General features: G+C 43.4%; 1 protein-coding gene across 2 annotated transcripts in view; it reads left to right on the top strand.

The window, feature by feature from the left end:
• Positions 1 to 10844: 10844 nt before the first annotated feature.
• The window catches only part of MITF (melanocyte inducing transcription factor), a 54121-nt gene continuing 38813 nt past the window's right edge, over positions 10845 to 26152 (top strand). For both annotated transcript variants that reach the window (XM_056849421.1, XM_056849429.1), the window contains exon 1: positions 10845 to 11084. In XM_056849421.1, the coding sequence (XP_056705399.1) occupies positions 10887 to 11084 (198 nt within the window). In that variant the 5' untranslated portion in view covers positions 10845 to 10886. The remainder of the gene's footprint in view (positions 11085 to 26152) is intronic.

The following is a 26152-nucleotide window of genomic DNA, read 5'->3' on the forward strand; positions in this document are numbered from 1 at the left end:
TTTATCCACAGGGTTGCCAACCTCCAGGTACTAACTGGAGATCTCCCGCTATTACAACTGATCTCCAGCCGAAAGAGATCAGTTCACCTGGGTAAAATGGCCGTTTGGCAATTGGACTCTGTGGCATTGAACTCCCTCCCCTTCCCAAACCCTGCCCTCCTCAGGCTCTGCCCCAAAAACCTCCTGCCAGTTGCAAAGAGGGACATGGCAACCCTATTTATCCAATATTGTACGAGGTTGTTGACGCATATATTTAATCATCGATTACGGGTATCAGTCTCACTGTTGGAGACCTTTACAGAGGACACATGGTAAGTAATGTTTATGAAAATATGAGATGGGGAAGCTCGCTGCATGAATGAGGGAAAGGTGCAAATGAGGTGAAGGAGGGTATGTTTTCTTTTCAATGCAAGCTAGCAAACTGTCGTGTATTTAATGCATTGAGATGGTCTGCAAACTGTGAGCCATTACTTTGGAAAAGATTGGGCTGTCCTCAGTGAGGCTACAGAGTAATAAGGAAGCTGGGGAATTCAGCCGGTGGCATGGGTCCAGATGAAATAGGAGTGTGCTTCAGAATAAATTTGAATGTAATGTTTTCCTCCAGTGTGAAATGCCCATGGAATGATACATGTGAATATGTTGAAAAGTAAAATCCTGTTGGATTTTCAGGAGTATTCTGTGAATGAGTCAAGGGGCGAAAACGCATGGTCGCTGTATCCTCCTTTAATCCCTGTTTTAGCCAGGATCGAACGCACATTAGGTGAAACGCATGCGTTCAATCCAGGCTGACTTTAGGCTAATCTCAGTTCTCTCAGAATTCTCTCAGCCCCATCTACCTCACAACCTCTTCGCCACCGGCGGGAGGTTTTTGGGGCAGAGCCTGAGGAGGGCAGGGTTTGGGGAGGGACTTCAGTGCCATAGAGTCCAATGGCCAAAGCGGCCATTGTCTCCAGGGGAACTGCTCTCTATCGGCTGGAGATCAGTTGTAATAGCAGGAGATCTCCAGCTAGTACCTGGAGGTTGGCAACCCTACTCACAAGGTGTCTGTTGTGGGGAGAGGAATGGGTTGTGATTGTAAGCCAGTGTGAGCCTCCTTAAAAGGTAGAGAAGGTCGGCATATAAAAACCGACCCTTCTTCTTCAACCCTTCTACCTGTATTGTTTTTAAAACTGAAGCCAACACCCCAGCCACTGCTGCTAGCCTTAACAGGGGAAGAAGACACTGGCATGCTATCTTTGCCTGTCTCTCCTGCTTTCCTGAGCTGAAAACAGCCCAGAAATTATTTGGTGGTGGTGGTGGTGGGGGTTTAAACATCATTTCCCTTTGCCCCATGGCCCCAGTCCAAGCCAGGGAATCCTGCAGCTGCAATTCACTCTTTGAAATCCTGGGGAGCTCCAGTTGTGAATATTTCAGCTTCTTATTTTGCTTTGTCTTAAGTAGGAGGTTTTAAGTCTAATTTTTCCTACTTCTTAGGCAACAGCCCTTGTCAGAAGATTCTTTAGCCTGCTTTGTAATATTTTTTCCCACTAGGGCACTTAATACTTCAGGTTGCTCTTGGATCAAACCCTGCTTCATGCCTAGTTTTGATAGCAGTCAAGCTGCCATTTCTGTTCCGCTTAGTTAAAAGTAATCGCCAGGCCTTTGCTTAGTACTTGAAATATTTCTTTTTAAAAAAACCTTTCCCATTTTTAGGAAAGCAGTAATGGCCAAATATTTCTGTTAAAGTAAAGCCATGTTTGATAGGTTGTTTATTTGTATCTAGGGTGAAGATTACTTTGTTGCTGAGAGTGCTTTTCTCATTTTCATAGTTTTAGTCTCCATTAGTGGTACAGTATCCTTTTCTTTAGCTCTCTCCTCCATCTTTCTATGTGAAGAGGAATAATATTTCAGAACAAATCTCCGCTGATGTTCTTTTATCACTCAGATCTTTCCCAAATGCCTCGTCTTATTCAGCCAGAAGCGCTTCTTATTCTTCTGTTGCTTATTTGATGAAAGAGTGGCAATCATTTTGGGAACTCAAGTGGGAGCAGGAAGATTCGTTCTCAATTGGCTGGATATTGCAAAAATAATCTTTTCATCCCCCCACCCACATTCCAAATGCATGTAATGCTTTGGTACAGCAGAGGTAACAATAGATACCTCTACAGTGTGTTAAGCCAAATAAATAAATAAATAAACCACACCTGAAAAAGAATAAATCGTATCCCCCCCCAGCATTTGGAATGCAATTCAGAACCGTATTTAGATAGCTTTGAACGTGAAACGCAAAATTAAAATGCCACATTGGTTCTTGTAGGTTATCTGGGCTGTGTAACTGTGGTCTTGGTATTTTCTTTCCTGACGTTTCGCCAGCAGCTGTGGCAGGCATCTTCAGAGGAGTAACACTGAAGGGCAGTGTCTCTCTTCAGCGTCCTTCAGTGTTACTACTCTGAAGATGCCTGCCACGGCTGCTGGCGAAACGTCAGGAAAGAAAATACCAAGACCACGGTTACACAGCCCGGATAACCTACAAGAACCAATGAACTCTGACCGTGAAAGCCTTCGACAATATTTTTAAAATGCCACACTTTGTTAGGTTGGATGTTTTAAGGTGAGGTGTTCAAAAGTATAATGTAGAGTTGTTTGCTTTTAATGGTGGTTTTCAAGGTATCTGCTGCTCAGATGCTGGACATTTGACAGGTCAAAATGCTTGCACATCTGATCTTTAATCAATAAGAGCATAAAAAAAGCCATGCTGGATCAGACTAAGACCCATCAAGTCCAGCAGTCTGTTCGTACAGTAGCCAACCAGGTACTTCTAGGAAGCCCACAATTGAGTGGGATCCAGAGAAACATTTCAAACCTTTCCATGAGTGCAAGATTCCCTCCACATCTTTGGGTCCAACTCAACATATAGGGGTTTTTCACACCTCATATTTTTCCTGATATAAGAATGTTTATCAAATGTAACAGGCAACAGATTACTTCTTTAAATAATCAAGCTGATGGTGCCAGAATTTCCTGCATTGTGCAGGGGGTTGAACTAGATGACCCTGGTGGTCCCTTCCAACTATGATTCTATGAGAATGTGGGCTGGTACCTTTTGCAGGCAGACATGGAAATAAGGAGACCTGACACTGTTACATAGGATAATTAAATGGGCAGTTTTATTTACTTCACATCAGTGGAAAGATCAGAAGCACCCCCAGGCAAATCGCATTCCATGCGTAGCTTCAGAGTGGGTGATTGGTGGGATGTAAAGTCCTCTTCTGTGTATGCATGCCAGATTCCCTTACCAGCGAGGTCTTGGTGAGCCTGCTAGAACAGAGCAGAAAACACAGTATGGCGAGGAAGGAGGGCGGTATGTTGAGTTGTGCACTAAATAGATACTGAATGAACAAAAATGAGTCTGGTTGACATATTTGTTTTTATTGTTCTTCAAGTATGCGAGAGAGAGAGAGAGAAAGAGAGAGAGAGAGAGAGAGAGAGAGAGAGAGAGAGAGAGAGAGAGAGAGAGAGAGAGAGAGAGAGAGAGAGAGAGAGAGATGACCAGCAAAGGAAGATCCTTCAGTGGAAGAAGGAAGTCCAGGATGGACCACAGATTACTAGGTTGGAGTATCTTGCGTTGAACTTGGCTATCCTGTAGGCATACATTTCCTAGTGAATAGTTTCTTGGAATTGAGGATGATGTGCATCAACCTATATGAAAACTATTGGACAAGCTACTGCAGGCCAGTCTACCAGGGAGTCAAGTCCGGAGAAATGACATCATGGGTGCAGAATAAAGACATGAGCAGCATGCACAAAGCACAGTTGATGTAGGTCAAAAGGTTCAGCGTGAACCCTGATCCCAAGAATTTGCAGTCTTTGAAATCAGCCGAAGGTATATGTTTAAGTGTCCTATCTGGATACTAGGACTATTGCGTGCTAATTTAAAATAACAGTAATGTTAGTGATGTATATAGAAGAGCCTGTGTAAAAGAGTGTCACTTAAGATCTGCTTAGCAAAAAAGAATTAAAATTTGTGCCAGTTTTGTTGAGGTAGTTGAGGAGCCAGCCTGGTGTAGTGGTTAAGAGTGGTGGTTTGGAGCGGTGGAGTCTGATCTGGAGAACCTGGTTTGATTCCCCACTCCTCCACATGAGTGGCGGAGGCTAATCTGGTGAACTGGATTTGTTTCCCCACTCTTACACATGAAGCCAGCTGGGTGACCTTGGGCGAGTCACACTCTCTCAGCCCCACCTACCTCACAGGGTGTCCGTGGTGGGGGAAGGGAAGGGAAGGCGACTGTAAGCCGGTTTGATTCTCCCTTAAGTGGCAGAGAAAGTCGGCATCTAAAAACCAACTCTTCTTCTTCTAAACCAGAGTGTTGTTGGAATATGGGAAGCCCAGGTAGAAAAAAAGAGAAAAATCAGACTAGAATAAGATTACAGGTTTTTTTTAAACAAACTAAAAATAAGGACTTTTGAGAGAGAAAAATTATGTTTCAAGAAACAGGTTATACATATTTTAAATGAACTTAATCATTGTTTTCACCCACATAATGCAGTGTTTCCTAAGATAATTGTTTATGATTTGGGAGGCTTATCTCTTTAACCAGTAGTGGGGGCTGTGGCCAAATGCGATTGCAGCTAGGGCTTGATGTCTGGGTCAGAGAGTTCTTTATTTTGCTCTTTGGGTCACAGATCTTGATTGCCATAAGACTGAACTCTACCAGTTTCCTAAGGAACCGTTTGTTGCTATTGCTTCTTGCTAATTCTGGGCAAAGGATCTCTGCCCAGTGCAGATGGCATTCCTATCATTGCTGTAAGAATTTCAAAGTTCAAGACTCTAATTGTTGGCCAGGGGAGTTGCGCTGTGTGCGTGTGCAGTTTTGATTAGACTGTGTAGCCCTGTTTTGTGGAGCTCTGTCTTACTTGCCAAAGAAGGCAAGGGTTGAACCAGGAATGCGTTAACCTAAAATTATTATTTTTTTTGTGGGTGGGTGGAGAAGGGCTGGAGGGAAAGTTGGCAGCAACTGGGAAATGGAACAGGAACATAATGTTTTTCAAGTTGATGGAATTCTCACCTAATGAAGGCACTTGAGTGTGAGTACAGAATACTGTACTTTATGTGCACAAATAAAAGCAGCATTGCGATTATCTTCAGTTCTGCCCGAACTAAACCTGGTTTGGGCTTTTCTCTTACTAATAAAGATGAGAAGAACATTTTATAATCAATTTAACCGTCTCTTCCTCCTGCCGTCCCGTCCACCTAGTCATCAGATCTGTTTTTGTAAGGGATGGTATGTGTAAAAAAACAAAACAAAACAAAACCCCACCAACTTGTTTGCAAGAGTCTCATAGAACACATGTTATGTTAAAACCATGTTTAGATACACCTTCTAGATGCATACAAAATGCCTAGAGTGCTTATGTTCTCTGTCATGAAGCCACAGGTCTAGCATAAGATGTTTATTTGTTTGTTTAATTAAACAGAACTTTTTAAAAAATCTGGCCTGAAGTACTGTGAAGAAACTCTAAATAGGGAGATTAAACTAGATAAAATCTCAAACTTGAGGTTCCATCAGCAGTGAATACCACAAAACACCAAGCTAAATAACAAGATCTTGTAATTTTTCTGAAAGATTCTGGGGCTTTGGTGAAGGTTGGTTTTTATACCCCACTTTTCTCTACCTTAAGGAGTCTCAAAGCGACTTACAATTGCCTTCCCTTCCTCTCCCCACATCAGGCACCTTGTGAGGTGGGTGGGACTGAGAGAGTTTTTGAGAGAACTGTGACTAGCCCAAGGTCACCCAGCGGGCTTCATGTGGAGGAATAAGAAATTAAACCCGGTTCTCCAGATTAGGGTCCGCCACTCTTAACCACTATATGCATCAAGACATTCTCAGAGGTTGCTACACAGGTCTGCCGCATAAACCTTAACTAACCCCATGTTTGGAGATAAGTACATGCACTAAAAATGATAGCGTAGTTAGGATATCAAGTTGCAAAACGCAGGGCTTTAAACTAAGATAAACATAAAAGTATACATAAGACCTTGGCATTCGAAAAAGCACCCACCAGTAATTTGCCTAATTACTTTTATTCTGTTACTTTTTATAAAGTTTATTAAAAAAAGAGACTATAAAACATGAATGTAATATTGAAATTGACTTTACCAACCAGCAATGTCAGGATAGCATAAAATGATCAAATGAACACCAAAATGAACATCAAATTAAAATTGTTTGAATTATGATTGAATTAGTGTGATGACTCCAAACAGAAGAGTGGGCATTGAAACTTCATCCTAATGGTATCTAGGTTTTTGTATAATATGCAAATATTTCTGCCATGTAGTACAGTGGCTAGAGTCCTATCCATGAAAGTCCTTGAGTAAGTTGAGGAAGTCATTGCCTTTTAGCCGAATAGGGTTGACAGATGACCAGTTGCGGTAGGGGGAACTCCTGCCGGTGGTCCACATCACCCCCCGCACATGCTGGTGCTTAATGGAGGGAAACGGTAGGTGAGAAATGGCATGGCCGTGACATCACTTCCGGATAGGAACACAGAAGTAATGTTGTCATGCTTGCAGCACTCTAGGAACTTCCTCAGTCTCCATGGTTTTCATCAATATTTTACTGATGTCACAGTGTTGACCTTTAATTGTGCCTTGAGAGAGCCTTTTGCTTACTGTAGTTCCTCCCTAGCATTGGGGAATGTTTCTCCTACATGCAATATCATGCATTCCTCTAAAATGGTATGTTGTCTTCCTTCTGAGTTTTCTAATGAATATGAATAAGAGCCAATGAAGTGGTTCATCAGGATCAGCTGGGCTCACAAACAGACCGGAGGCGTGGCATAAGGTTTAGAAAATCTTCTGTGGCATTGTGGTTTAAAAACAAAGCAAGGGACTTGTATCTTAGGAGGAGGTCTGGTGCCCAGTGAGAGGCTTTTGATAAAAAATATGGAGATGAGCACAGTGGTAGAAATACTACAACAACCCCTTAGCTTTCAACTTTATTTGCGGAATGCCTGCTGAATGGGGCTGGGTGAGATGGTGCTTATTGAAAACTTATTAGTGTAAGAGCACTGTGCTCTGTTGATGGGGAAACAAGTAGGACTTGAATCACTATCAGAATAAAGGCTTTGTTCTCTTAATAACTAGTATCTAGTAACTGCAGTATTGCAGTCCAAAGCTCTGCTCACGACCTGAGTTCGATCCTGACGGAAGTTGGTTTCAGGTAGCCGGCTCAAGGTTGAATCAGCCTTCCATCCTTCCGAGGTCGGTAAAATGAGTACCCAGCTTGCTGGGGGTAAAGGGAAGATGACTGGGGAAGGCACTGGCAAACTACCCCATAAACAAAGTCTGCCTAGAAAATGTTGGGATGTGACATCACTCCATGGGTCAAGAATGACCCGGTGCTTGCACAGGGGACCTTTACCTTTAGTAACTAGGGGAGGGGGCATGGCTCAGTGGTAGAGCATCTGCGTGGCATGCAGAAGGTCCCAGGTTCAATCCCCAGCATCTCCAGTTAAAGGGACTAGGCAAGTAGGTGATGTGAAAGACCTCTGCCTGAGACCCTGGAGAGCCGCTGACAGTCTGAGTAGACAATGCTGACTTTGATGGACTAACAGTCTGATTCAGTATAAGACAGCGTCATGTGTTCATGTGTATCTCTAAACATTTCCCTTTCATTCTGCACCCCAGTGGCAACTGGTATCTCTGCAGTGTGAGGCAGTCCCACCCCCCGCCGCTTTATTCAGATGGCCTTGCTAGCCCCCTGAATGTAGTGTACAGCTTTGAGGACTGGCTAATTTCTCACATTTCTATGGGTCCCAAAAAGCACATTTTCTCTCCCCCCTCCCCAAATCTCAGCAAACTATGACAGAGGATAGGATTTGTTGGTTGTGGGATTTGTTACGCATGCTGTTCAGATTGTTTTTGTGGTGATAAGCAGTCGCTATTTTATTAGGGTACAGATTTTTCTTTTGCATGAAAAACTGGGATGGGTTGTAGGATGTGAGAATACTTCATCGTTAATTGAAAGTCTTCCTTTCTCTCTCCAAGTATCACAGTCAGTGACTTCTCTTGGGCAGCTAATTAGTGCGATTATTCCACTGCTGCATTAGTTTCACCACAAAGGTTTTCTCCTGTTTTATCAAAAGGATCAGTCTCCCTGAGAATGTTTCAACCTGACAGACCAGAAATAGCAAGACATCATTCTCTACCCCTACCTCCCACTCTTTAAAAAAAATGTGTTTGGGGAGAGCTAGTGCTCTTAAAAAAAATTGGGCTTGATTCTCTCTCCCCCCCCCCCCCCGGCCATCTTAAAACATTCACCTTTCAAGATGTGGATTATTGAAATAAGGAAAGAAATGCAGTTGCTTCAGATTTGACTGAGGTGTGTGATTTCTTGCTATCTTGTCCCAGTCTTGGAACATGGCCTCTAGTGAGACATTCTAGCAATCTGTTTGCGTTTCTTGGATTTTCCAAACCAGATCCAATTTCTTTGTTGAATCTGAGCCCCGCTCATTCCCTTCCTCTCCGAAAGCTTGATGTGTTTTCAGTGTTGGGACTCTTCTAAGAATTGCTAGGGTTTAGGTTTTTTTGTTTTGCTCCAGAAATCCTTAATCTGACTGCCATGGTTGAGAAAAACTGAATGGCTATTGAGGGCAATTTAGGCCAAGAGGTGGTGGTGGGGGGGGTTTGTGTTTTTTTTAAGGTAATTTTAATTTTCACTTTGCTTAGCCCAACAAATATAGCAAGGCCAGATCACTTTTTTTTTTTTTTACCTCAGTGGGCAAAAGTCACCCAGCAAGATTTGCTCTGCTACTGTATATACAGTGCACTCCAAAGTGTAGTTATGGCACCCTTCTTAAGCCCCTTGGACTTAGCAGGTTGTGTAACTCTGCTTAGCAATTCATTGTCAGTCAACTTTATTGCTTTAAGATGCTGGGCAGGATCCAGAGGAGCCCTTAAGCAAGCAAAGGCATTTCTACTTGCATAAGGGAAGATATCCCAATTGAGCTGTAGCTGCCCTCACTGCACAGAGGGGAGATCCATGTCACGAGTGGAGCTTCTCAGAGTTCATTAGATCTAAACTTGGGCAATCAGTATATGATATTAAATTATCTCTGTTATTACTAGGGTTGTCAACCTATATGTGGTGGCTGGAGTTTTCCCACGATTACAACTGCTCTCCAGGTGATGGAGGCCAGTTTACCTGGAGAAAATGGCCACTTTGGAAAATGGCCTCTAGCTCTAGGGCATTATACCCCATTGAAGTCCCTCCCCTCCTCAAACCTGCCCTCCCCAGGCTCCACCCCCCCCAAATCTCCAGGTATTTCCCAACCCAGAGCTGGCAACCCGTATTATTACATCATGATGGAGCGTATCAGTGCTGTGCTGTAGTTCAGCTGCAGAGCAGACTAGTGTGTTTGCTTCACTGAGCGACTGTTAGTAATCGTATTGTTCTCATATTCTAAGAGGTGTTTGAGGGGAATCTGAAGAGATAAATATGCTGTTTGATGTTGGCCGTTCTCTAGAAATCATATTTGCTCCGGGGGACAGAATTTGCATAAGAGATTCTTTCATAATAGCTTCCCTCATGGAGCCTAAAAATTGTTCAGTATGGCACATCCTGAAAGGAAGATTGCATTTTTTTTCTTTTGTGAAAATCGTTGCACCAACCCACCAAATTACCTTTTAAAAAGTTGTATAACTTCTTCTTAATACCTACGCCTCAAACAAATGTGTGAAGTGAGTCAAAGGCAGAGAACTCACAGCTTTCGGAAAATCAAATAAAATTATGACTATCCATTCCATCTCAAAAGAGCCAATGTAGTGTGTGGTTGGAGTGCCAAACTAGGGCTATGCAGGTTCAAATGCCCTCTGTGCCATTAAGGTCGTTGGATGATCATGGGCCACCCCAGTTCCAGTGCAGAAAGAGCGCCTTTGCGCAAATGAGCATTTAGGCGGAACTTGATTATAACTTTCGACGCATCTTCAAAGCTGCCATTGAACAGTAACAGCCTTATCTTTACCAGACAGCAGATAGATTAAGTGGTAGTGATGAGAACACATAGGAAAGTGTGAAATCAATGGAGTAATAAAAGAAGACTTTATAGAAGAATATAAATCACAACTGAATAAAAAATGGATAAGAGTGTCTGTCTTTGCCTTTCCATATGGGCAGTCTTTCTGTTCAATTGGGGTATTTAAGAATCTGCCAAATAATTCATTGAGGGCTAAGGCATTATGTCTTGCCAAGAAGAAAAGTCTTTGAAAGGTTGGAATAGTTAAGAATTCAAGATAATCTAGGAGCACTGGTAAAGATGGGGTGCTCTGTCCCCAGAAGAGCGGGTGTGCACGGGCCATTCACACTCTTTCCCTGTGTCTCAACCTTACCTACCCAAGGGTTGTTATGAAAACAATATTGAGAACTGTGCTTCTCTGAGGTCCTCAGAGAAAGGGTGGATGAAGTAATAATAGCTATTAAGGCAAGCAAGCAAGAGAGAATGTCTTGGATTAAAGGAGGGGAATTCAGTACGTTTCCTCTACTCTTCTGGAACGTGGAACAGTAATAATATAATTGATTTCAAAAGTAACATTCATATTGCCTGAGCATTAATAATTCTAATAAGTAATAGTATTTAACTAGCCCCCTGAATACTAAATGTTGGGATCATCATAACTAATTTGGCTGCAAAGGCCCATTTTCTGTCATAGACAGTCCAAGCCTTTGCTGCCCACAACTCTTTGTAAAAGAGGTTCCCCTTGCGCGCACCATGGTTTTGAGTGCAACCTTTTCCAAAGTTCCATGAAACCAACGAGTGATTCCGTTTTTCCCCCTGTCTTCTCTGGTGTTTCCTGCTGCAGTTCTGAGCACCCCGGAGCATCCAAGCCTCCGCTAAGCTCCTCCAGTATGACCTCACGGATTTTGCTACGGCAGCAGCTCATGCGTGAGCAGATGCAAGAGCAGGAGCGCCGAGAGCAGCAACAGAAGCAGCAGGCAGCCCAGTTCATGCAGCAGAGAGTGGCCGTCAGTCAGACCCCGGCCATCAACGTCAGCCTCCCCACTAGCCTTCCACCTGCAACTCAGGTCCCAATGGAAGTCCTTAAGGTACGTCAGCTTTCCAGCATGTATACTTGGATTCTTTGTGGGAGTTTAGCCTTTTTTCTGAGCGCAAGTTTTTTTTTTTAAAAAAAGTTTCTTGTAACAATGGTTCAGTTACTTTTATAAATATCCCATGCCCCTACCTTGCACCTTTAGTTTATTTTCCAAGGTAATATCACCTACCTGGGTCATAAATTCCGCGTAGAAAGAAGTGTTAACTTTGCAGATTGGATGGGAAACATATTCACATTTTGAAAAACCAAGTCCATGTTTCAGACATATTTACCACAAACTTTCCAAAGTTGTTGTCTTTTCCGATTCTGTGGATGCACACAGATTTGTTTCTCCCTAGAACTAGTGAATGGGATTGTTCAAAAACTCCGTAAAGATTCTATACAAAGGGTTGTTTCAGAAAGCCTTAATTTGGGCTATGGTCTTGTGCACTTTGCCACTTGTAATCCCTTTTTGCACAAATGACTTCATTTCTTTTTGTAGCTTTTGTGTTCCTTGAAGTCTAGCTTCCTAATTATTGGGGAGGACCTTATCCCTAGCCAGTTGGAAAGACAGACCTCTGCTTTGCCGAAGCTGAGTAAGATCAGCTACAGCCAAATAACCCGGTTGTTGTTAATTAATACAAGAACTGAAAACAATGGATGTAACTCAACATTTGAAAGAAATTGCAATGTGTAGTGTTTTATCCTCTTGCACCTGCAAAATAGTTGACTGTGGAGGTTAGTAGTGCCTTTCAGCCAGTACGTAAGTTAGGGTTGCCAACCTCCAGGTAGTAGCCGGAGATCTCCTGATATTACAACTGATCTCCAGCCGTTAGAGATGAGTTCACCTGGAGAAAAAAGCAGTTGGACTCTTTGGCAGTTGGACTCTATGGCATTGAAGTCCCTCCCCAAACCCCACCCTCCTCAGGCTTTGCCCCAAAAACCTCCCGCCGATGGTGAAGAGGGACCTGGCAACCCTAACGTAAGTGTGCATACGTGTTGGTGGAAATACATTAATGCCAACAACTATCTGACAGTATTCAACTTTTCTTTGAGTTTCTTGTCTTACTGTCGTTGGCAAAGGGACGCTTGCAAGAGTTGGGGAAAATGGGAGAGCACTTTGACTACCTTCATTCCAGGCGCAGAAGGCAGAAGTGAACTGGAGAAGCCTAACAGTCACACATATAGGAAAGCCATGAGTTCACTTGCTGACCGAGGTGGGGAGAAGACGACATGGCCTTCAAACTGGAAGCTTTGCAGAGGGCCTATAGGGGGTGCTGTGCGCTTAAAAAATTGTGAAGTCCATTAATCCTCCCCCATAATGAGGGCAGAAATGCACTGTTTAGCATGAAGATGTAGTACCATCCCAGTCTGATGCTTGCCTACCCAGCCCAGGGTCTTCCCTCTGTTCTTATGTAACACAGTTTTTCACTGGCTAGTGCCTCCACGTAGACATAACCTGAGTTCAAGGGGACTCGATAAGCGTGGTGTGCATGTTCTTCTCTCAGCACTTTAGTGCAGGAATTGTCACCTACCCACTAATACATCTGAACACAGACAAATCTCTGGGCCTTTCCCCCGAAATGTATTTGTCCGGAAAATTTCTGTGCCACCTCTCCAAGAACCCGCCTGAGGAAGCTTACGAAATTAAACATAATAAAAACATCAAGCATCACAAAAGCTATTAAAACCCAAATCGATACCCTTTGTTTCAAGCAAATGTAGTTTATGTAGTTTAACACTTTTAACCATATCTGTAATTCCATTTTAAGGAAGTTTGCTTGCCGGTCAGAACAGTGAAATCCCAACAGAAATAAATGCCAGGAACATAGAGGAACTGGTCTGCTCTTTCCCTTATTTTCTGTTGCTGGCTGAGTGAAGAGTATTTTCTTTTGTGCTGTTGTGAGTGAACTTTATTTTTGGCCATTGTCTGAGAGCTGAAAATGGGAAAGGCACACCCAGTATTGCCATTTGCTAAACAAAATATTTGTCAATTGTGAGATAAACGTGCAGGCGCTTGATAGCACGTTCTGTTCTGCTGCCTGACCATCTAAATATTGTTCTCTGTGTTGTTTCTTCTCTCAGAAGTCCTCTATTTGTGCATTGTCAAGTTCATTCATTGATGATGATATTTTACAGGGCTCATGACTGTTAATTTTGTGAATGTGGTATAGAGGTGGAAAAGTGTTCAAAAGGAAACAGCTTTCTAAAAATGGTCTGCTTTATTTGCCCTTTAAAGGTGTTAAACCAGGTAACCATACAAGGGTGTTGGTTATATCTTTCTATTTTCCCATTGTATAAGGTATCAAAAACTGTTGAGATAAGGTTTTTTTTAATCCCTCATGTGAGCCCAACTGAAAGTAAATGCCTATACAGAAGCAGACATGTTCTGTTTGTAATGTAGGATTTTTTTTTTAAGAAAATGTAATTTCTGTCCTTCCTGAAACTCTTCATGTGTGGTCTGCACTATTGAAAAAGCCTACTTCCCCTTTGTACTGTGATTGTAACTCCATTCTACTGTGTGTTTGGAATCAAAGCTTGGAGGGTTAAGGCAATGTTTCCCCTAAGATTCCAAATGCTTATTTGCTTGCATATAAACCTTGCGCTGCATAAGAATATAGAATTCTCCTTGTTTGTTATGTTGAACCATGCTTTAATGACATTCCCTAAGGTGACTTACTGTAACTGACATTGGTTGAGGTAAGTGCTTTGCCACACAGCAGAAGCAGTGAGATGAACACAGAATCCCTTTCTGCATCTGCAGGGGTGGAATCAAAGAGACAACAATCTCCAAATTATTGTCGAAGGCTTTCACGGTCAGAGTTCATCAGTTCTTGTACAGTGAGGGGAAAAAGTATTTGACCCCCTGCTAAATTTGCCCGTTTGTCCTCTGACGAAGAAATGACCAGTCCATAATTTTAATGGTTGGTTTATTGTAGCTGTGAGAGACAGAATAACAACAAGAAAACCCCCAGAAACCCAGAAGACAAAAGTCAGAGATTGATGTGCATTATAATAAGTGAAATAAGTATTTGATCCCCTATCAACCAGCCAGATTAGGGTTAGGGTTAGAGTTCTGCTGTCGACAGAAGCAATCCATCAGATTCCAAACTAGCCACCATGACCAAGACCAAGGAGCTGTCCAAGGATGTCAGGGACAAGATTGTAGACCTGCACAAGGCTGGACTGGGCTACAAGACTATTGCCAAGCAGCTTGGTGAGAAGGTGACAACCCTAACCCTAACTGTCAACCTCCCTCGGTCTGGGGCTCCATGAAAGATCTCATCTCGTGGAGTTGCAATGATCATGAGAACAGTGATGAAGCAGCCCAGAACTACACGGGGGGAACTTGTCAATGATCTCAGGGCAGCTGGGACCATAGTCACCATGAAAACAGTTGGTAACACTCTACACCGTGAAGGACTGAGATCTTGCAGAGCCCGCAAGGTCCCCTTGCTCAAGACAGCACATGTACAGGCCCGTCTTCAGTTTGCCAATGCACATCTGAATGACCCAGAGGAGAACTGGGTGAAAGTGTTGTGGTCAGATGAGACCAAAATCGAGCTCTTTGGCATCAGCTCAACTCGCCGTGTTTGGAGGAAGAGGAATGCTGCCTACGATCCCAAGAACACCATCCCCACCGTCCAACATGGAGGGGGACATATTATGCTTTGGGGGTGTTTTTCTGCTAAGGGGACAGGACACCTTCACCGCATCGAAGGGACGATGGACGGGACCATGTATCATCAAATCTTGGGTGAGCACCTCCTTCCCTCAGCCAGGGCATTGAAAATGGGTCGAGGATGGGTATTCCAGCATGACAATGACCCAAAACACACGGCCAAGGCAACAAAGGAGTGGCTCAAGAAGAAGCACATTAAGGTCCTGGAGTGGCCTAGCCAGTCTCCAGACCTTAATCCCATCGAAAATCTGTGGAGGGAGCTGAAGGTTCGAGTAGCTACACATCAGCCTCGAAATCTTACTGACTTGGAGAGGATCTGCAAAGAGGAGTAGGACAAAATACCTCCTGAGATGTATGCAAACCTGGTGGCCACCTACAAGAAACGTCTGACCTCTGTAATTGCCAACAAGGGTTTTGCCACCAAGTACTAAGTCATCTTTAGCAAAGGGATCAAATACTTATTTCACTCATTATAATGCACATCAATCTCTGACTTTTGTCTTCTGGGTTTCTGGGGGTTTTCCTGTTGTTATTCTGTCTCTCACAGCTACAATAAACCTACCATTAAAATTATGGACTGGTCATTTCTTCGTCAAAGGGCAAATGGGCAAATTCAGCAGGGGATCAAATACTTTTTCCCCTCACTGTAGGTTATCCGGGCTGTGTGACCATGGTCTTGGTATTTTCTTTCCTGACGTTTCGCCAGCAGCTGTGGCAGGCATCTTCAGAGGAGTAACACTGAGAGACACTGTCCTTCAGTGTTACTCCTCTGAAGATGCCTGCCACAGCTGCTGGCGAAACGTCAGGAAAGAAAATACCAAGACCACAGTCACACAGCCTGGTAACCTACAAGAACCGATGAATCTCCAAATTGTCCAGATAATATGGAAGAACGTGCTAGAACCTGGCTATGAGAGGTATTCACCATGCCAGAGGTGGAACTGTGGCTCTGTGGTAGAGCATTTGCTTTACCAGTTTCAACTCTGGCATCTCCCGTTATAAAAGATCAGGTAGTAGGTGAGGTGAAAGACCTTTACCTGGAGATCCTCTGCTAGTAGAAAAGTCAGTATAAGGTAGCTTCATGTACTTTTGTGTTTGTTCAGAGCCAAATGAAGGTTGTGGGACCTTTGGATGTCCTGAGGCACAGCAAACAAGGGGAGTATTCTATTAGACTGCTTTACTTTAGTATCAGCCTTCTGTCTGTCTTACAATAATACTTGTATATATCTACATGTCATATGAGACTTGTGACCATATTCACTGGGAATATAGGAACCACATTCCTAAAACCTAGGAATGAAATAGCAGCACAAGCACCTTAGATTCCCCCCCCCCCCCGCAGCCCTCATAATGAAATGTTTCATCACTTCAGTTTCTCACTCTGTGGGAAGCTTCAAATGGTAATCTCGAACAATGAATTCTGAGGCCTGATTTGATAAACAACTCTTCTTTGTAATGTATGAATCATAGTATCATGGAGTTCGAAGGGGCCATACAGGCCATCTAGTTGAACCCCCTGCTCAATGCAGGATCAGCCTACAATATCCCTGACAAGTATTGGTCCAGCCACTGCTTGAAACTGCCAGAGAGGGGGAGCTCACCACCTCCCTAGGCAGCTGATTCCACTACTAAACTCCTCTCACTGTTAAAAATATTTTCCTAATGTCCAGCCAGTACCTTTCCCCCCATAATTTATATCAATTATATCATCTGCTGCCAACAGGAACAGCTTCCTGCCCTCCTATAAGTGCCAGCCTTTCAAATACTTCAAGACAGCACAACCCCCCACAACCAGACGTTCCCAGACATTCCCATGTCCCTCAGCCTTTCCTTGTAGGGCTTGGTCTCCAGGCTCCTGATCATCCTCATGAAACTTCTCTTCACCTTCTCCATTCTGTCCACATCCTTTTTGAAGTGAGGCCTCCAGAATTGCACAGAGTACTCCAGGTGCAGCCTGACCAATGCATTGTACAGCGGGACCATGGCATCTTGCGATTTGGATGTTATACCCCTAGTGATACACCCTAAGACCACATTAGCCTTTTTTGCCATTGCGTCACACTGACTGCTCATATTCAGCTTACAGTCCGCCCATACCCCTAGATCTTGTTCAAACCCAGTGTTACCTTAAAGTGTATCCCCCACCCAGCATGGGCGCTTCTCATTTTTGTTACCCACATGTAAAACTCTGCACTTGTCCTTGTTGAATTGCATCTTGTTCACGTCTGCCCACTTTTCCAGTATGATATGACACCATTATGCAGTGAGCTCATAATATTCTCTAGACAAGGAGCAGGCACAAAATGGATAACGGTCCATTGACAGGGAGCAGTGATAGCAGTAGACACAGTTGCCTGCCCCCACACCTTACTCTTGCAATTACCCTGTCCAAGAGCTGGAGGTTTTCTGAACTCTTGCAAGGTTATTTCCTCTCGTGAGATTTTGGTCATGGTGTTGGTTGTCCTAGAACAGCTAACCAGAAACGGAGGCCAAGTTCTTGCCAGAAGAAGGAATCTCACTAGAGTTCAGGAACCAGCATGCACAGCTTGGCGTGCTGTTTTTAAAGATGCCTGAGGGAATGAGGAGGTAAGGAAGATTATTTTATTTGGCTTCCATCTGGGGGCTGCAGTCAGGTGAGAAGCAGATGGGCATCTGACTGGCAGGGAATGGGATTGGAGGTTTCCACCAACCTAAGGCAACTTGCTACAGAGCTTGCCTTGCTTCTGTTAGATCACCTGGTGCCTGCTTATTCTGATCAATGAATACTGGATTACCATTCATCTTGGTTTTTATCCAGTAAGGCACTACTTCAAAAATACTAAAAAAAAAGAGAGATCAGTTATACTGTAACTGTTGGGAAGCATTGAGGATACTCTCTTGGTTTATAAAGTTCAAATGCTTTGTAAATACGGACACTATGAAATGGATCAGCCCACTAGCTGAAGCCGCATTGGGGCTCGGATCCTGACCAGAGTTGCAAGTTCATATTCTCCATGGACAGAGTTCTCGAAAGAGGATAGGGTAGCATGCCTTTTCAGCCCCTCTGTTTCCTATACCAGAATGTCAGGGTCACCCAGCAGGGTTCCATGGTTGTGTGGGGATTAAAACTTGGGTCTCCCAGATACTAGTTCAACACTCTAACTTCTACATTACACTGTGGCTCTCTTTTGAAAGATTTTAACAAGGAGTTTAACAAGGAGGTTTGTGATTCTCATGAAGAAATCTCACGAAGAAGCAAATTATTTGTTTATCAACTTCGGCAGGAAAACCTGACTTTATCCCAGTTGCAGAGGTGGTTATATCATGCCAAGAATCTAAGTATGTGGATTCTGTTTTTCCCCCTTTTTAAAAAGACATGCAGGGATTATGGAAAGGTATGTTAATAAGGCTGTACTATGCCAGCCAGAGTATTTATAGAGAACGCTATTGTACAATTAGCAGCGCTATGCCAAGAGCATGCTTCCCCCCCAGTTATTTTGCACTGGTTCCTTATTCTAGATGGAAAACACAAATTTGGTAGCAGTAGAAAAGAACAAGAATCCGGTAGCACCTTAAAGACTTACAAAATACCTGGTAGGGTATGAGCTTTTGTGAGTCACAACTCACTTCTTTAAAGCTGTGACTCACAAAAGCTCATACCCTACCAGAAATTTTGTTAGCCTTTAATGTGCTACTGGACTCTTGCTCTTTTCTATTGCTATAGACAGACTAACACAGCTACCCATCGTGATCTATCCCCTTGGTAGGTTACTAAGAAGGCCTTATTTCCTTCAGTAATGCACAGTGTTTCAGATGGAGCAGTAGAGAGCAGGACTCCAAAGATGACCTCAGTCTTAGGCTTGGGACTGTGTGGTGGAACACATTCATTCATAGACCATTTAATGCTTAGTTATTGATGGAGCATGTGTCTGAGGAAAGGAGACGGTGACGAGAGGAAGACTTACTGATTCACAGCTGATGCTATTAACTGCCGTACTCCTCTAGCTTCTAAGGCTGCTGGGTCAAAATATTAGTATTGGCAGTAGTGAGTCTCAGAAAAAAGGATATGTGTGTTATCCTTGCTATATGATATTCAGGCACATCTTAAGGCAAGGGTTGTGGTGTCTGAGAATTTGCTTGCTGTTGCACCAAAATTTTCAAGACGTATTCCACATTCTGTGAAGAAGGTGAACAGTTCTGATCCTTCTCAAGAAACATTTTCATCGGGACAAAAGGCAGAATTCTAATCCAGGGCTTTTATACTGATTTATTCATGCACTGACAATTTCCATTTTCTCTTCAATATTACTTTCAAATTCTAATAATATTTGAGTATTATTACTTTTCAAGTACTTTAATATTACTGCTTCAAGTACCCGAAGGCAGGATTGGGTAGTGCTGTACCTCAGCCCAAATTCTGTACCAAGAAAAACAGATTTCTGTTCCAAGGATGGGAATGCTAATAATGTACATCAAACAAATTAAGGCGAACGTTCGCCATTGCCAGTAAATGGATTATAGGGTTCCTGTGCCAGTGTTTTAAATTGTGATATTTTCAACTATGGTCTTTTAAAAGAAAGCCAGAGTTGAGAAATAACTCAGATATTTTTGACTGACTGTTTTGAAGAGGCAGCAGAAAGAATTCTTACAATCTTGGGAGTGGGAACAATTTCTCAGATGCTGGCCCTTAAGTAGCCTTGATATGGAAGTAGAGTGCAGAGCAAGAGGTTAAAGTCCTGGAGGCTGAGGGAAGATCCTGAAAAGGAGCAAGCACAGAACAAGTCCAGCCAAAGACTGTTTGTTGCAGACTCTTCAGTCTGACCTGGAAGCCAATTAGTTGGAAACCAGTGGGCTGCCAGGTTGTTTGGGATCACCCTGGAGTCTTAAACCACATTTTAATCCAAGCAAAGCCCTCTGCAGAAATTATCCTGGCAGTCCGTTCATGCAGTGTAGGAAGCCCACCAGCCACGCGTTTCGTGTGATCCCAGTGAGCCAAGTGGTGTAGTGGTTAAGAGTGCTGGACTGGTTATCAGGGAAACCCAGGTTCGAATCCCCACTCGTGCCATGGAAGCTCGCTGGGTGACCTTGGGCCAGTCACACTCTCTCAGTCTAGCCTACCTCACAGGGGTTGTTGTGAATGTAAAATGAAGGAGAGGAGAACAATGTAAGCCACTTTGGATCCCCATTGTCAAGAAAGGCGGGGCGAAATGAATAAAATAAATTGTGATTTTCCTGGATTCTGGTTCATGTGAATGGAAGCTATATCCATGTGGAAAATGCACAAACTGCCCTATTTGCACAACATGCTGTTTTCAGGATTGCAGTAACTTTTTAAAAAAATGGGATTCTGAAACCTGGCCTTGTAGTTTAAAATGGAAAGGAAACAAAAATTTGTTTTATCCTGTTCCCTTTTTCCCTATGCTGTCTTAAAAACCTGTTTAAATCCTATTTGGGCTGTTAAAAACTACTGCATTTAGATCTGAACACACCAGTCATATGTTGCTTCTATAGAATGATCTTATAGCCTTGTCCCCCTCCTCCCCAATGTACAAACTGGAATAATTTATTCATATTATCAATTATCTATTAGTAATTTGACACAAATATTATTTGATATCATCGATCTGCACAGCTCTTTAAAAAAAATGATCTGCTAAGATTGCCAGTTTCTGGTGAATAATTTGCTGAAGCTTAACCTGTGGAATGACTGGATCCAAAGTGACAAGCCGGAGACATTCTTGCCATTCAGGGGAGACTTAAGGAATTTCTTATTGGCTAAGTTGAAAATTTGTACCCAAGTGCTGCATGGCAATTTCAGCCTGCCTGGCTGGGACGAGATTAGCTCCCCCTCCGCCACGGTGGTTATGTTTAAAAAAAAACCAACAAAAAACTCCAAACCCAAAATAGATTAAGTTGTACCAGGCAGAGATGCAGAAAATGTGTAAAATCCTGGCCTTTACCTTGAATGATTCTGTCTGTCATTCCGTAGGTCCCTTAATTAGCCCTGTGTCCTTTAACCTCCTGAGAAATAAATAAGGGGGTAGATTGGGTGGGTGGGGGATCAAGGGAAGGACGCAGAGATTTACCACACACCACTAGGTAATTCAACAAGGAATGTTTGTAATTATCCCTGCCTCTTCTGTTTGGGGCTAATTTTGTAATAAATCTTGCGAGTTGATGATCGTTGCGTTTCAGCAGGGTAGCTTCTCTTTTAAAGAAAGTTGTTGGGTATTTGTAAGCCAGATGTTCGACTTCAGTGTGATTGCCCCCACCCCACCCCAGCCCCTGTATCTGAGGACTCAAATCCAATTTCTCCATAGTGGTTCTCTTAGATAATTAGCTGGCTCTCTGTGTGTGTTTCTCTTCCACACGCTGAATGGGCTAAGAGGAGTAAAATGCTAGCAGTTCACTAACCGACGTTCTGTCGTTTTGTATTAATTTAATTGTGGCTTGATGGAATTTAACAGAATACTGAAGTAATGGTTTCTCCTCTCTTTCTTACTCTAGCCCTTTGTGGAATGAGGCTTTATAAGTAGATTGCGTGTTAGAGCTGCTTTTATACACCTGGCCAGGCCCTTCAAATTACTGCGGCTCCATATTTGTTAATAACATAGACGTTCAAACGTAACTAATCCCACAGGGGCACCAAATTTAGACAGTCAATAGCGAGTACGAGTTGAGTAAAACTACATCTGCCACGCCATGCTGCTAGTTGGATCAGAGGAGGGGACTACCTGTAGGGTTGCCAACTCCAGGTTGGGTAATACCTGGAGATCTTTGGGATGGAGCCTGAGGAGGGCTAAGTTTGGGGTGGGAAGGGACTTCAGTGCCATAGAGTCCAATTGCCAAAGCAGCCAGGGGAACTGATTCCTATTGGCTGGAGATGTAATAGCAAGAGATCTCCAGCTAGTACCTGGAGGTTGGCAGCCCTAGGTACCTGTGGGGCACAAATCATAGCATATCAAGGGGGAGGCAGAAGGTAGTGGGTAAGCAGATGACTTGGAAAAGGATTGTAAGGGGTCAGTAAGATCTGACAGACTGGAGGAGGAGCAGCAGCTACTCATTCAGGAAGCTGAGGTATGAAGGAGAAGTGACATTTTAACTTGTTGCTAAGAACATGCAAATATTTGAGGCAGGCAGCTTATTTAAATGAAAAAAACAAAAGCCGAAGACAGACTGAAGCTCCGGGTTGTCGGCTTCCTCCTTTAAACTGAAAGAACGGACCAGAGTGAAAAGCTCACCTCTGGTCTGTTCCTTGCCGGCCTCTCCCTACCCAGAGCTGCCCCCTCCCATTGGCCCCTTTTAAGAAGGGGTCACTTTTGATTGGCTACTATGCAGCCAAGTCAAAATAGCCCAGACAGGGCAGGGACGACTGCCTGATGCTGTGGCAGCATCGGGAGCTGCTCCGCCGCCTCCAAGCCCCCCGCTGCGCTCTCCCCCCGCCCGGCACCGGCAACGTAGGGCTCCAGGTAATTCTGGAACCCTTTAATTCCGAAGTCAAAGCCTAACTATGGCTCAGGAAGGTGTTGTAGATTCATACACTTATTATCCCCTTAAGGAGTTACCTCCCCAGTTCCTTCTTCTTTCTGGTTATTGCAACTGTCCAAATCCAGCAAACAATGGTTGCTTTTAACCATTGGGCTTTTGTTGTTGTTGTGCAGGTGCTACGGAAACCTATGGTTTGCTGAAAACTAAGCAACAACTAATTTGCAGTAGTATGCAAGAATCAGGTGAGCACACCCAAATTCATGGAGTGCCAGATATGTGTAAACTATCCCTATATCGTGAGCCAGCAAGTAAAAAAGGAGCCCGCACAAGGGAAGGAGTGACGGCACTAGTGAACAAAATTGTCATACGTTCGCGATGTCCAAACCATGGTTTGTTTGTGACATCTGAACTGAGTTAATGTCTTTTGCAAAAGTATTGTGTGCTTGATATCTTGTCTCGGTTGGCCTTCAGTAGCAGGTTTATACAGTAATAGAGAAATGTTAGAGTTATTTATCCTGTTTAGGTTTATGGTGTTGGCTTTACTTAAAGCTGTTGTTACCTGCGCCAAACCACAAAAGGGATATTCTTCAAAATATTCATCTCTGCATGTGAATCTGATCCAATTTGTATGTACCTGTGCATTTATTATTGATGTATGCTGCACCAAAGGATCTGTGAACCACAATAGTAGTGTGGCAAATATGTGTGTGTTTGAAAAAAAAACACAATTTTACTTGGGATTTGTCGTCTTTTTTGGATTCGAGGTAGGAATCTTGAACATTTTGCTTTGGTTTTTCGGAAGTCATCAGAGTACTGGCAGCCAACTCAGACAAAATTTTATAAGTGCTTCCAGCTCTTGGGATCAGCAGTTATACTGGCAGCCTGATAGTGCTGTAGAGTTGCCAGTTGCCAATTTCTGTGATATAGCCTAGAGATAGATATTTCTGCTGAGGTGTCACCACTGCATAAGAATACCAGACACAAGAATAGATAAAGGCACTGGCAAGTTTATTTATTAATTTAGTTATTTATACCCCACTTTCCTGCCTAGCGGGGACCTAAAGCGGCTTATAATGTTCTCTCCTCCTCCATATGGGATTCTGGTTGTAGTTACTTCCACTACGTTCTCAGGACTTTTGCGGTCATAGACTTTCCCATGGCCTCTGCTCTTCCTCTGTATAACAGGGCAATAGAACGAGACAAGCGATAAGGTTTTAAGAACAGAAATTGTAAAGCGCTTAACATAGAGTTGCCAGCCTCCCCCCTCCGGCCGGTGGTGGTGGTGGTGGTGGGGATTGGGGGTAGGATTGCCAGATCCTGGTTGGGAAACTCCTGGAGATTTGGGGGTAGAGTCTGGGGAAGACAGGGACCTCAGTGGGGTACAATGCCATTCCACCCTCCAAAGCATCAATTTTCTTCAGGGGGACTGATCTCTGTCGTTTGGAGATGAGCTGTAATTCCAGGGGATCCCCAGGTCCCACCTGGATGTTGGCATCCCTAATGTCAGAAACTTAAAAAACAACAACGTGTGAATGCTTTAAATATTCAGGTGGTTAGTAGGGAAGAAAAGGAGGGGCTGTGAGGCAAAGGGGCGCATCGGTAGAAAGAAGAAGGGAGGGATCGTGCCTCGAGCCTAGCAGTGATTCAGACTGTTCTGTAGCCTTGCAGTGGGGATGGCAGAATGCGCAATAAAGAGGGTACAGATAAGTTTACTGAAAATGGGGTAGAACAAAGAGAACCAAGTGCTTCCCCATGATTAGTGCAATTACGTGGTATAAAAGTTAGAAGCCCCTCTGGGTGGTTTTGAGCTGCGTGCCGTGCTTTGCTTATGATAGGCTTTGTAATGTGAAGTCTTGACTTGCAGGGCTAGGGTTTCGTTAGCCCCTGCAGGATGTCTTCACTCAGTGTCATGTTCCCTTATGGACCAAATACTATTGCCACTAGGCAACAGAATTTCACAAAGCAGCCAGTAGATGGCACTACAGTTTCCAAGAGCTGCAGAAGTTCTTACAGGGTTCATTTGATGTATATGGTCTCTAGATCTTTTAATCGTGCGTCTGATACCCACTGAACATACAAGGGCTCTTTCAGAATTGCCGTTTGTCCATTTCTACACTTTGATAGCTCTTATGGTCGCCTTGAGAGTCTGGATGGATGAACAATAAATAAATAAAGGTGCAGAAATATTTATCTGGATTCTGTCTGCTAGACCCTTAAAGCCCCCCAAAGCTGCTCACTGTTTTGCGTGTCTACCTTTTGTCTGAAACCCATTTACTATTTAATTTTTTTTAAAAAAAACTGGAAGAAATAAGCTGTGAAAGCTGATTATGTAAGAACTAGTAAGATGTTGAGCAGGAAAAAATGCAACGAACTAAATTTGGAATGTGGGCAGAAGTTGAAATAATGGCATAGCAAAGGGCTAAATGTAAAGGAACCATTTTTCAAAATAGCTTAAGCTCTTAATCCTTCTTATATTTATTAGGAAATAAGCTCCATGGTAAGGAAATGGGGCTTATTTCTAAATAGATACGTTTAGGATTGGGCTGTGAGTATTTTTTTTTTTTAGAGTTGCTAGTTGGTAGGTCATGGTAAGCCTGGCACAACCAGCAGAGGCTCTTGAGATGGCGTTCCCATAAAGTTGGTAGCAGAGTCAGTAAGAACACATGGTCCAGTTGTCCAGGATTCTAGGCAGGCAGTCTGGTGCTTGTTTGGGCCATTGGCTGGCCTGGGTTCCTGGCAGTCATTAAAAAGCAAACAAAAAGAACTAAGGCCTGTCTGACACAATACAACTTTCCCATTGCTGTATGTTTCCCCACCACCCTTATCTCTGAAGACATGCAAACTTCCTAAAGGAAGCCTCATTTGAAAGAAGAACCGTAGGTACCCAGATAGCTAGATCATTCCACAGATTCCACAGATTGCAGAGTCACATTCAAAGTTACCATCAACCCTAATAGAGCCACATTTACTTCCATCCCTAGCATTAGGGCCACAGCTTTTCAGTGCGTCTGGCAGCAGCTTTTCAGGGTGAGAACAACCTGCCAACTAGGGTTGCCAACCTCCAGGTACTTGCTGGAGGTCTCCTGCTATTACAACTGATCTCCAGCCAATAGAGAGATCAATTCACCAGGAGAAAATGGCTGCTTTGGCAATTGGACTCTATGGCATTGACAGTGCATTCCTGAGGAGAGTTACTCCAGTGTAAGCCCATTGAAATGAGTGGGCTTAGACTGGAGTAACTCTCCTTAGGAATGCACTGTGAAGTCCCTCCCCTACCCAAACCCTGCCCTCCTCAGGCTCTGCCCCAAAAACCTCCTGCCGGTGGCAAAGAGGGACCTGGCAACCCTAGTGCCCTGTGGGCTAGGGCCTTGCCCACTTTTCTGCAACATGGGGTGATGAGTACATTGGGGAATGATTCTCAGAAGAGCCATGGCTGGCATGTCAAAAAGCCTAACGTGGTTCCTGAGCCACTGAGTATCACTGGGTTAGATAGTTTCTATTCTTTCAGACAGGTTTTTTAATCAGAAGTCATTGGGGGAAGGTGCCCAAAATCGTGTTTCTCAGAAGCATGAAGCGAAGGTTTTAACTGCTGTGAAATTATCACAGAATTGTTGAGGTGGTAGTGGCAAGCTCCCTACTAAAGGTGCCAAATGCACACGGTGAGTCTTATGAACTGATTTCTTATCAGATCTATGCATTTTTTCAGCATAGAGCATTTACCTGTATTTATTTTTGAGATCTAATTATCTAAATTATTTTGTGTACAGTTACTATGAATCTTGGATTTGACATACGTAATATTATGATGTACTAGAGTTCTAATCCCTTTTTGTCTTATATTACTTGAATCTATAGTCAGCTCAGGAAAAGCTTTTTCTCCTCTTCATAAATTTTGGCATTTAAAAATATTTCTTACAGGGCTTATTCTAACA

This window comes from Euleptes europaea, chromosome 1 (assembly GCF_029931775.1).
Source record: "Euleptes europaea isolate rEulEur1 chromosome 1, rEulEur1.hap1, whole genome shotgun sequence".
NCBI classification, from domain to species: Eukaryota; Metazoa; Chordata; class Lepidosauria; order Squamata; family Sphaerodactylidae; genus Euleptes; species Euleptes europaea.